At 51.5% G+C, this 12,093-nt stretch overlaps 4 protein-coding genes across 4 annotated transcripts; 2 read left to right on the top strand and 2 right to left on the bottom strand.

The window, feature by feature from the left end:
• Positions 1-7: 7 nt before the first annotated feature.
• M438DRAFT_341926 (uncharacterized protein) lies at positions 8-2,045 on the top strand. Its single transcript, XM_029904624.1, has 5 exons — positions 8-329; positions 391-536; positions 590-717; positions 770-1,408; positions 1,467-2,045. Exons 1-5 carry the CDS (start codon positions 120-122, stop codon positions 1,643-1,645), a joined length of 1,302 nt encoding a protein of 433 aa, XP_029764500.1. The 5' UTR covers positions 8-119; the 3' UTR covers positions 1,646-2,045.
• A 1,658-nt stretch (positions 2,046-3,703) lies between these two features.
• M438DRAFT_341927 (RNA-binding domain-containing protein) lies at positions 3,704-5,924 on the bottom strand. Its single transcript, XM_029904625.1, is given in 7 exon segments — positions 3,704-4,943; positions 5,000-5,287; positions 5,341-5,448; positions 5,549-5,552; positions 5,568-5,611; positions 5,669-5,725; positions 5,833-5,924. The coding sequence occupies 7 exon segments, from the start codon at positions 5,834-5,836 to the stop codon at positions 3,955-3,957; spliced, it is 1,494 nt and encodes a 497-aa protein (XP_029764501.1). The 5' UTR covers positions 5,837-5,924; the 3' UTR covers positions 3,704-3,954.
• Positions 5,925-6,343: 419 nt separating this feature from the next.
• M438DRAFT_265411 (uncharacterized protein) lies at positions 6,344-6,973 on the top strand (the record flags this gene model as incomplete). The annotated part of the gene is made up of 3 exons (XM_029900023.1): positions 6,344-6,449; positions 6,497-6,616; positions 6,666-6,973. Coding segments are annotated over 3 exons (534 nt in total), but the record flags the coding sequence as incomplete, so codon positions are not given.
• Positions 6,974-9,946: 2,973 nt separating this feature from the next.
• On the bottom strand, positions 9,947-11,876 carry M438DRAFT_402236 (uncharacterized protein). The gene has a single exon (XM_029909586.1). It carries the CDS (start codon positions 11,834-11,836, stop codon positions 10,181-10,183), a length of 1,656 nt encoding a protein of 551 aa, XP_029764503.1. The 5' UTR covers positions 11,837-11,876; the 3' UTR covers positions 9,947-10,180.
• Positions 11,877-12,093: the final 217 nt, after the last annotated feature.

Below are 12,093 nucleotides of genomic sequence, written 5' to 3' on the forward strand. Positions count from 1 at the left end.
GAAAGTGAGACGATGGTCAGAGTGCGGGGCAGGCAGGGTCCAGACAAAATGACATGACGCGACTGCCTTGATGGTTTCGACTTCTGCGACTCGACGACTGTTCCTTCCTCGCAACAACCATGTTTTCTTTCCGATCCAATTTCTTCTCAAACCTGCTATCCGGTGGCTACGGTTCAGCTCTCAAGCTCGACCTACCACCCGTCGAGTCAATCGACATTGAGGAAACGCCTGAGAAGCGAGCACGAACTCTCAAGCATCTGATCAAAGCGAATCACATCAACCACTCAATTATCTACCACCACCTGGAGTTCCACAACCACTCGCCTCATGTATAACTCCCTTCTCTTTGTCGCCCATGTATCCGAACTGTGCTGAGGTCATGTCCTCTAGATCCTGGGATCCGCCTACTTCCTCGGTGCCAATGTCGATCAACTACTAGATCTCTACGAGAAAGAGTCCAAGAACCTCGAACCTTGGCAAGATTCACCCTCTGAGATCTCAAGACACGACTGGCGGGACTATCTGGGAAAGAGAGAGTGCGAAAGTCCAATAATCGTATGGAGTCATGGTAGCTGATCGAGTGCTGTAGGTACCAGCGTGCATGGATCGATTTTCTCGAAGATCAGCTTGTCCAATTTGGCTACGATTGGCGAGAACTTCTTGACGACTTCCTCTATTCTGGCAAGCAACCTCTTATTAACAACCTGATCGCTGGCCGTATGTCTCCCTTCGACCCTTGTACAATCGTCTGTCTAACATTCCACTACAGTCGCACACCCTCTCATCCACCTTGGATTCGCCCTCGAACTCGCTTCTCCCACCGTCGCTATTGAATCCCTGGCTCTGGTTGCCTCGTTCTACAACGACCAACATGTCTACCTTGACGATCCTTCATACACAAAGCCTTCTCCATGGTCATCTCAAGATCCTTTCGAGGTCATCCAGAAGGTGCATAAGGACTCTCGTTTCGATGCCTTCTTTGAAAAGCCTGGAGAAGACAACTACACTCCCTTGACAGAGGACAAAGAGAAGGAGGCCGTTTTGCTCGAGTATTGGAACAGCTGGACCGTCACAGATCCCAAGGCTCAGTTTGAGGCCGCTCAACGTGCTGCTGTTGCCTTGCTGGTCGGCTCACACGAACGAGGCCAGAAGTTTGACTTCTTCCTTGTTCACATCCTCACCAGTTCTCATGCTGTACGCGTTATCGCACCCTTGATCCGTCCCACTTATCACGTCCCTCTGCTCAGGCAATGGTGGCTGTTCTTGCTTACCGCATACATCGGCCAACTTCGCCCAGCCATTAATAGAAATAAGATCTCGCATGTGGATCTTGCAGGTCGGGACTGGAGGTGGGTTGCTGACCGTGCTGTGAATGGCAAGTGGGCTCAGGATGCTCACTTTGTAAAGGGTAAGAAACTTCTGAACATTGACTTTAGCGTCCCTGCTGACCATGTTCTCAATTTCAGCTTGTCGTTCAATGCAAGAAGCCGCGAAGACTTGGGGTGATGAGGACCAATACTTCCTCAAGGCTGCCGTGAAGCTAGCCGATGAGTTCAGTGGTTGGGGCGGCTTCAGTGCTTCTTCCGAGGATGAAGCAGAGGCTACCGCTTCGAACATCGGCTTTGCCGCTAGACATCATGGCTGAGTTGTCTTCTAATTTGTTGTCGGGTATCCGCAAGAGAACTTTAATGACGATAATGACAGTGTGTACAAATTTGTCTAGGTTGTTCGAATTTCTGTGTGCAGTGAGATAGTTCAAGGGGGATGACTTACTATCTCAATCACCCTTGGAACTCTATTGTGCTACTTCAGAGTGTTCTTTTAATTACAAATACTTGCATCCAGCATATTATTCTGATTCTGCATCTCTCTTCAGCACATCGCCTACAAACCAGCATGTCGACCAACGCACCCTGGGGTCCACCAAACTCTCCTCCAGCATATCCAGAGAAGTTCCTGGATAAGAAGACAGATCAAAATGTCAACGGTACACTCTACGACTGGTACTACCACGATACAGGTCATCTCACCAACAGTGGCTGGCAACGTATCCGCAGACTCAACGGCACAACAACGGAAACCCATTTCGGCATAAGTCCAACTTCCCAAGAGTCCTCCATCGATTCCACATTCGTCTGTACCTTTCAACTTCGAAATCCAAAAGTCCCACGATTGGATGTCGCCAAACTCGAAATCGCCATGATCCTCTCACGTATTACACAACTTGCCCGAAGACATCGTGACAATGGGGAGGATTACTGCTCTTGTGGGTTCAAGGACCTGGTGGACAGGAAGGGATGTGGAAGAGAGTGGGACTTGACAAGGGGGTTCCTTAAGTGGTTGGATGCTCATATGTTGAGGAATCTTGTCAGGAAGCATGATCGGTGGTGCTCGTGTGGATGCTTCAAAACATGACGTCCGGATACGCGACCGGAATCCGACTACTTTTGAGGAAGAGCGGTCGTGCAGGACTACCTTTGACGATCCCTACTGTTAACTGCTCAGCACATACCGAAGATTGAATGGCTCCTGCCACATAACTCAACATGTCACACGCCAATTGAGACAGCCGTGTGGACCCACTGATACCAAACCAACAATCACCCCATCCAAAGGCACACGATCTTTGGCAACATAAGCTGTCTGTCTGCTTCTTTTTGCTCTTACTGAGCAAGACATCAATCTCGAAAAGAATGTTGCATCTGTGCAATACACACAACAGCCCTTAGAAATCAGCGTCTGGAATAGCCTGTCAGCAATAGTCCTTCTAAGAAAAAGTGAGCCTTGCCACAAAAATATGTAGAGAGCATGCTATAAGCAAACACATTTCCATTACTTTCCAACGCACTATCATCGCATCATGTTAGCGGAAGATAGACTTGGACCTGAAAAAATTGTGCATTCCACCCACACACAATCATTTGAACGACAGTCTAGCTAAGTCCATCTCACAAACCTGCGGATGCTGCAAAGCAAGGGACAAAATTCTACTAGCCTTTAGCTATAAAGAGGCACCTATGCCGCCCTTCCGACGTTTCCCATGACAATCCAGTGGATCTACAACAAGAGTCAATTGATGCAAGTCATAATAAGTTGTCGTAGCAAGAGTGGGTCCGAAGAGAGAAATAGTTAGTCCCGATCTGTCTTGTCAGATTCTCTATATTGGATGTATAAACTTCGAGGCCGAAAATGTTGGTCATAGATCGATAATTATAAGGGCAGGAAGGTTCATCTCCTATACCCACGTCGACATATAATTGATCGATGTAAGTCAAGATGAGTTGTCGTAGTTAGGGAACTGCACGAAGAGAAAATAAGTACTACTAACCTGTCTCGCGTTGTTTTCGTCGTTCGCGATGCTCTACAATACAGGGCATTTTGTATTAGTAAGATCTATGATCGCCAGTAGTTCTTGGGTTGTCTTTCTCTCCGAAACGAGATAACCACAGATCTGTTGTGTAATGTATGCTGAGAGGAAGTAGCGAAACATGGTGTCTGCATCGTGAGTTGGCAGAGATACGGGTCGTGGTGATACCGTCAGACTAAACAGACATGGCTCTGAGAATGGTCAGACAATCAACCCGAAGAGCTAAGCAGAATTGCCGACGATAAAAGCTCAAGGGCAATAAAGATGAGTCGAGCGAAGAGATGGACACATAGGAAGTTTGAACGTAAATGACTTTTGCGATTTTGTAACAACTAGAAAAGAGGCTGCAGGAGAGCGTTGAGGGGGTACTTTGAGAAGAACGTGATTGAAGAAAAAGAGATTTCGTGCCATCTTGCGTGGTAAAGTGTGTATGTCAAAAAAGAGGGCCAGCAGCAGGGGTGGGTTGTGATGCCATTACAAAACAAGGGGTAAGAGTGCAGCAGCTTTTTTCCTCCTTCTCAGAACTCCGTTATTTGAACCCAAAAAGGTAGTAGTAGTGCGTGGGTGGTCTCATGTGCTTTCGTCGATTACGAGGCCATGGCGCGGTTGCCTCCTCTTCTGTTGAAGTTCTTAGTCTTTGCAGAAACGGTGCTCCAGCCATCGTCCTCCATGGTCTCAGCTGTTGTCTGAGGTTCCTCGGTCTTTCTCCATGAGTCACCGCCCTTGGCCGGTACCTCGCGTGTGATCTCCTGGGGCTTCACTTGCTTGTCGTCGGCAATGGTGCCCTCAGCATCAGCGTCGACACCCTCCTTGTCGGCCTCATCACCCTCGTCCATGCGGCGCAAGATCTCGTATTGCTTGTCCTCGCCCTCCTTCTTCTCATCCTTTTCGGCCTTGGCAGCAGTCTCCTTGGCACGCTTCTCCTCGCGGGCCTTGTCGTCTGCCTCCTTCTTCTCACGGATTGCCAGCTTGCGCTTCTCCTCGATCTCCTGCTCTCTGGCGGAAGTGTCGATAGGGCGGGCGGCACCGAAAGGTGATGCCTTGGATGATGCAGCAGCGTCGTTGTTGGCGGGTGCCTCGGAAACGGTACGCTTTGCGAGGTTGAGTCTGGGTCTCTGTGCAGGGGCTTGAGGCGAGGTAGGGGTACTGGCGTCGGGGGAGGCAGCAGGTGAGTCGGGCTTCATTCTAGATCTCCACTTGTCGTCCATGTCCGCGGCAGTGGGCTGTCTCTCAGGTCTCTCGGGTCTGGGGGGTCTGTCGCCGGAACCGGAAGCGCGGTCGGCAGCGCCCTCGCCCCACTGGGGAGCGGCTCTGGGCTCTCTAGGTTCTCTGTTGAAGTTGGACTCCCTGCGCTCACCCTGGGGTCTGGGCTCGGCGGGGGTGAGGGGACCCTTTCTCTCCCAGTTTCCGAAGTCGCGGGGCTTGGAGTCGACGCCCTCGGGGGGACCTTGTCTGAAGCTACCAGCTCTGTCGCCCATACCACGGCGCATGCCGCCGTCACGCTGTCCAGGAAGATCGGGAAGGGGGCCCTTGCGGGTCCAGTCGTTGAGTTCGCGCTGGGGTTCACGGTCCTTGGCTGACGGAGAATGTCAGTATCGTGGGCTTACGGGCGGGAATATGCGCTTAACTTACGAGGGTCGGCGACGCTGATACGGATGTTTCTGCCCTGGAACTGAGTCTCGCTGAGTGTGAGAGCCTTCTTCAGGCCGTCAACGGTACCGAACTCGACGTAACCGAAACCCTTGGGTCTACGGTCCATCTTGTCCTCAACAATACGGACGCTGGTCACCTCACATCCGTCGAGGAAGTCGCGGACATCGGCCTCGGTGACCTCGAAAGAAAGGTTGCCGAGATGGGCGGTGTATGGGGGCTTGTCGGGCATAGGGAGCTGCTCGCGGACGGCGTAACCAGCGGTGCGGTCTACATTCTGTGTGAGATCGTGGGTCTAGTCTCAGAGACGCATCTTGTCTTACCACGGAAACCACCGGCAGCGGCATCATCGCCGGCAGGGGCAGCGGCACGGGAAGAGGCGCCCCAGCCACCGGAAGAAGTGTTGGTGCGAGAGGATTGGTATGGGGTGGCTAATTACGGCGTTAGGCGGTCATTCTTTCGCATTGCGTCAGGCGGGGCTCGGGGTGAACATACAGGCTGTAATGTGTTAGTCGGGTCCGTGTTTGTCTCAGGCGCATGTTCACGTACCAGGAAGAGGAGCAGTCTCCATCTCATCGGCCCAAGAGCCGAGCGCTATGAAATTTCAGCCATGGATATCCTTGCGACTGGGGTGGCTCATCTGGCGCATACACTGGTCGTTCAAGAAGTCGCCGAGCGACAACTTCTGCTGTTGCGATTTCTTAGGTGCTGTTCCCGAACCATGTCAGCGATCTTGCACTTTTTTTGCCCGTCGCCGCAAACCTCCAGCGCACACTCGCTATGTGCCTGTGGAGTGCCGGCCGTATGTGACTGACCCATGATTGCGGTATTTCTGGTGACGCGCCGTAAAGTCTGCGCGTTTGGGTCTGAAGAATGTATTGAGTATTGGATCGCAAGAACTGCGTAGGATATCCAGTGCGAGACGAATATCCCAAGCCATTTCGCTGATCAACGCTGGGGCGCTGAACTTCTTTGCCAAGGCGCTAGCGCTCAAAAGGTAACGCCCGCTGTCTTGATTCCAACTTCCACTCCTTCCTGCCGCTGCTGTCTCAAGAGCATCCATCTTCCTTGTGTAGCACAAAATGGACCGTGATTTGGTTACTCGGTCTCCGCAAGCTGAGTCCCTCATCGGACCTGCTCTCAAGATCGGTGCTCTTTCCGGTATGTAATTTCATCTTTCTTTCCTTCTCCGCAGCGCAAGCCACAAGATAAAATGCCGACCGGCTCCTTCTCCAAATTATATCATCATGTGACGTCTCTTGCCTTCTGCCAATACACCTTGCTTTACTTGATTTGCTCGTCCTGACATACGCTGCAGGAGCAGCTGGTTTCGTTACTGGTGGCGTTGCAGGCGTCATCAGAAATTCTCCCCCTCTTCTATTTGCTCTTGGATCCAGCATTCAATGGTTCGGTCTGGGCACTACATTTTGGGGTAAGTCGGATTGACAATGTACTCCTTGGATTATACCAACTATTTAGGTACCAGAAGCTTCATCTTCCAAGCATGGGATACTGGCAAAGGCCTGACCAGAAGTGACAAAGTCTCTGCTAGCACCATCGCTGGCGGTGTGGCTGGTAGTGGTGTTGGTCTTCTCACTCGTACGTTCATTGCATTCATTTGTTCACAGCATACAGCTTACAGATACAGGCGGCCCTCGGAACGCCATCCCTGGTGCTATCATGTTCTCTCTCTTCGGTTTCCTTGGCCAGACTGTATCGAACAGATTCGACAAGTCCGATATGCCAGTCTCGGACGAACCCCAACTAAATTTCTGGCAAAGGTTTGCAAGCCTGAAGTGGATGCCTGTTACTGTCCTCAACGATGGCGAGTACGAGAACATGTTGCGCGAAAGACAGCTCAAACTGGAAGCCGAGATTGCTCTTGTGGATGAGCGCATCGAAGCTTTGAAAGCACAGAATGCTCAAGCCGTTCCTGCCAAGACTTCTGCTTCATGAACGAACACATTCAGACGGTTCGCCTTACCGACCCAAGGTTTTATACGACGAGCAAAAGTGTGGTACTTCTGCAGCACACCACCGCCAACGCCTCCTTCGATGCCTGAGATCACACGCTCTATGGCCAGCCATTGCCAGCGAGCGTGTGAGGCTCGACTTATAGCGGCACCTGCGTAGACGATGCTTGTACGTACACTACGAAGGTCTAGATGCAAAGGCTCGTCGAACAGGCAGAGCTCGGCATCCGCCACAAGGCATATGGAATGTGTAAGTGGATGGCTGGACACTACATTCGGTATACATCCAGACTGAAGAAGGAGTATCGAAACATCACAAACTTCTCTTCTCCTTTCTCTTTGGTTCCATGGAACTCCTTGATTCTAAGCAGAAAGTCAAAGCAAAGGACCGATGGTCAAGAAAATGTATTCCAAGCACAAAGTTCAAAAAAGAAAGTCATTTGTCTTGTGGTCGGGAAGTCTTCACTTACCGAGTTTCGTCCTTGGTGTGCTGTTGTTGATGTGTCCCGCCCTTTTGCTAGCTCCGCCCTTTGCTCTCAGATCACGGTAATTCCCATCCCACCTGGAGTCTTTGAACCCACCCTTTCCACAGGGATTGCCTACACTCCAGACGTTGCTTGAGGACTTTCACCTCTGGCGAGATTTGCACTCCCACCACGGGTGCGACCCTCTCGCCGGTACCGAGATCTGCGAAATGATTAGTGTTGACTGAGAGTTGAACTGTGGTGTTAGTCTGGTCTTGGCGTGGTGGTTGTCTGGGATTGGTTAGTAATGCGTCAAGGAGATGTGGTGCTAGACCACTAGACTAAATGACTTCTGGATGCTCAGATGAAGATTTGGTGGTTATTTGAGGCCTAGCAGGGAAAATCGAGCTGAGTGAAGGGTCGCAGATGTGTTTTGTCGTGCGCAGAACCAGCAACACGCCAACCATCGTTTGTTTTCCTCATTCGTCCCATCACCCACGCTCTCTTCCCAACAATCGAAAGACAACCCAACACCCTGCAACTCAAGATGTCTGAAGTCATGGGTTTGCGCACGCAGATCCTCGGTACGTTTACCAAAAATCGCCATCAGTATCCTGCGTATTGACTCAGATGGCATAGAAAATATCCTTGCCCTCGAACCTCAGATGCTCGACCCAAGGTTCTTCCTGTACTGTGAGGTCAGAAACAACATGATCGGCGAGAAAGAGAAGACCTTCGACCTGTACACAGTCGTTCTGGCCCTTACCGAGCGCTTCGGCACCAACGCGACCATGCACATACACAAGAGTTCCGGCGCAACCCCAGAGCAGGCATACCGCGCTTTGCTCAGAGAGACCGCTATGAACCTCACTGAGAAGGAATACATTCCCAGATAGGCGCTATACGTATGGACGCGCGCTAAGAGATCGTGAGTTGATTGTTCACGAGTCGGATATGATCAGCCGAACTAACAAACTCCCAGAAGCAAGACTCGATACGACGCGAGGTGTTTCATTCGAACTGCGGTCCGGTGGTCATCGATAATTTGTTGGAAGCCCAAGTCATACCTGCACCACCAATGTATGCTCAGCATTCGAGATGTTCAACTTCCAAGGCGACACCCCCAGATTCGCCCACAGAGACATGCCCAGAAAGACTGCGTTGAAGCTGAACACCCGTGGCTATCAAGCGTCTCATGACGAGTAGCTGATTGGAGGATGCTGGTCTGGAACGTATGTTACTCTCGAACTCCTTCGGGTACAACGATGAGCTAACTCTTTGATCAGAAAAAATGACCAACTCAATCAGTGAGGACAGCATCCCTCACCCGTGTCCATCAATAGACCACAGCTACAGTTCCTCAACAAAGATAATTGCACTTCTTGCAGCAGCACTTTAGTAGCAACAGTCAAATCACATCACGTCACATTAGTGATTGCATACAAACTCTCAGATTTCTGATGCCAGTCTCACCTCTGATTTCGTTATTCTTTGTCTATCCCACTTATCTTGTGGTGATGTTTGCACGCTTCTAGTCCTTGATCTGCAGCTCGTCCTTTCCCAGACAAGTGTTTGTCTGCTTGACCATTTTCAAGAACATCAGTGCCAGGTGGATGTAATTGAAGGCAACATTCACTTTCAAGCAAACGAGATGCTCGATATAAGAAATCTAAGGGACCTATCTGACTTCTCCTCGTCTCATCCCAACACTTCTACTCATCTTTCACTATTCGCTCTCTGTTTACTCGCTCTCATCACAACACCATCAACAGTATAACCATCCCACAACCATACAAAATGTCAGAAACCATGGCCCTCCGCGAACAGATCAAAGGTAAACATGTCCATCCATCTCACCCCTCCCCCTCACCACAATCCTAACACCAACATCAAGAAATTCTCACCGAACTCGGTTTCTACAAGACTCAAGGCCGCTTCGTCCTCTCCTGCACCATGGATCACGACAACGACACCGAGCAATGGATCGTCGGCTTCCGCATCATCCCCGTCGACGGCGGTGTCGTGCGTCAAGATATTCCCATCGGTGTTGGTGGTTGTGCAGAGGTGGCCTATCAGGATATGTTGAGAAGTTGTGCTTTGCTCGTCAGTAGACGTGGTCTCCAGGCTATCTATGATGATGGCGACAAGCAGTGATCGTAGAGGTACGTTCTTGGTCCGTGACCTGGAGGTTCGAATTTGTGGATGTTGACTACGACTCTAGCAGGTCAGAGGCTGGGTTTTTTTTAAAACACCCATGGATGGTTTCTGGAGTGGAAGGGAGTGGAAAGGGCGATAGGATGGAGTGCAAAATGTCCTTCATTCATCGCATGCCTGTCAGCAGTATCTTCAGCCACTATGATCAGACATAGAGATACACAAAGACTATTGAGACTTGTCAATCCGAAGATCATGCAGAAAGAGGATTGAAGAGCAAGAATTTCAACAGACACTCTCCGAACCACAAAATCTTCGGCGGGAAATACGGAGAGAAACTTTTTGTGCTGACAAAAGCGATTGGAATGATGGAATTGAAGAACTGTAAAATGAGTCGTCAATACTGCCAATATAGGGGGTATCATGTATGCTAATTCCACAACGCCTTTCCACGGTGAACCCATAACTCCAATCAATGCATTTGCAACTCCTGATGATCGTATCTTGTGAACTCAGGGATATGAGGGAGATCCTCTGGCTGAAAGACGACCTGGAGACCGCGGCTTGGGGCCCTACCTAGCTTCGCGGCTCCTCGAACGTGAGCGGTCTCGTTTGCTGCCGCCGACTTTCTCGCTGTCGCGGCGAGAGGCACCAGCGCTGGCTGATGGGACGTAGCGGTCGGTCTTGGGTCTGTCATCGTCCCTACGGCGGCGGTCACGATCGCGATCCCGGTCTCTGTCACGGTCCCTATCACGGACATCACGATCTCGATCTCTATCCTTCTCGCGGTCTCTTTCGCGGTCCTTGTCGCGATCCTTTTCTCTCTCGCGGTCTCTGTCTCGGTCTCGGTCTCTTTCGCGATCTCTGTCACGTACATCACGATCGCGATCTCTGTCTCGGTCTCTTGAGCGATCGCGAGTGCGACGATCAGAAGGTGCGTGACGGTCTGAAGGAACGTAGCGGTCGCCCTGGCCTCGAGGAGAACGAGTACGAGAACGTCTTCGGCGAGTATCGCGGTCCTGGCGATCAGAGGGAACATAACGATCGGCTCCGCCGAGAGGGCTTCGCGAACGATCGTGACGTCTAGCACGGCGGTCGCGCGATGGAGATCTGCTACGGCGGTCCTTGTCACGGAGTTGTTTCGCTTTCCATGCATCGCGCTCGGCACTAATTTCGCGCAAGGTGGATTCACGACGGCCTTCATAGCGATCATAGCCTCGTTCTCTTGGTCGGTCAGCAGGTCGGTAGTGACGGTCTGCGGAGATGGAACGGCGATCGCGGTCTCTGCGGGCATATCTCCTGTCGATGCTCTCGCTGCGCTCTCGTTCAGTCTTCTTGGCTCCAGTCTTACCAGCCATGGCTTGACCTTCTTCGAGCAGCATGCGCATAGCCTCCTGTTCGAGACGTTTGGCCTCTTCCTCCTCTTGAGCCTTCTTGCGCTTAGCTCTCTCTTCCTCGTCCTTCTTTCTCTCTTCCTCGAGAAGTTTCTCCTGCTTTTCGCGTTCTTCGGCGAGGACCTTCAGACGAGCCTTCCTTCTTTCTTCGTCTTTCTTGCGGAGCTCTTCCCGTTCAGCACGTTTCTTTAGATGGGTCTCAACACGTTCCTTCTCCTTCTTCAGTTCTTGCGCGCGCTGTTTCAGGGCCTCGAGTTCGGCCTTCTGTTGCTGAGCACGCTCCTTCTTCGCGACCTCTTTTAGTTCTTCGGCATGGCGGTCGAGGCGCTCCTGGTGACGACGTTGTGATGCTTCGGCATAAAGTTGATCGGGTTTATTTCCAGCTTCCTCCTCTTGCTTTGCAGCTTCTTCACCAACGTCGTTACGGCGGATCTCTCGTAGAGCTTGTTCGGCAGATTTCAGGTAGTCTTGGATGAAGTTCTCGATGTCGGCTTCGGTCTTTGGGTAGATATCGGCGCGAGCGGCAGCGCCTTCGAGAAGAGGAGCGGCGATACGAGGGTTTTTGGCAAGATATTTGATGGGGTCGCGATCGATTTCGGCGTCTGTAAAGGAGCGGATCGAGTCGACAAGGGTGGTCTTGAGAGGGCCCTGATCGAATTGGGCAAAGGTGTTTTTGCGGAGGTCGTCGAATTGGCCCTTCTTCTTGAATGTATGCAGCAAACTGTCTATGGATCTTCGCTTGGATTGGGAAAGTGGAAGGTCTGCGACACGAGGACGTTTGCGAAAAGATACGTCAGCCTCAGCTCGGGTATCTGTGTTGGCCGCCGCTGCCATGATGAAGAAGCGTGTCGCTGTTCAGTAAAGAAAGGAGTGGATGGCGACTGATTATCCGTGATTGTTTGAGCGCTGCGGTGATGCGGGATGCAGGCGGAGGAGAGCCAACGCCAAGGCCGAGCTCGACGGGCAGGAACGAGCGTCTTCCGGAGCAAGAGGCAGCCAAACACGACGTGAAGGTCAGCAATTGATCATATACACGAGTCGACCGCGCTCATCTACGACCGCTACACCCCACCACCTCTACCTACCCCCTG

Source organism: Aureobasidium pullulans (assembly GCF_000721785.1).
Source record: "Aureobasidium pullulans EXF-150 unplaced genomic scaffold scaffold_2, whole genome shotgun sequence".
NCBI classification, from domain to species: Eukaryota; Fungi; Ascomycota; class Dothideomycetes; order Dothideales; family Saccotheciaceae; genus Aureobasidium; species Aureobasidium pullulans.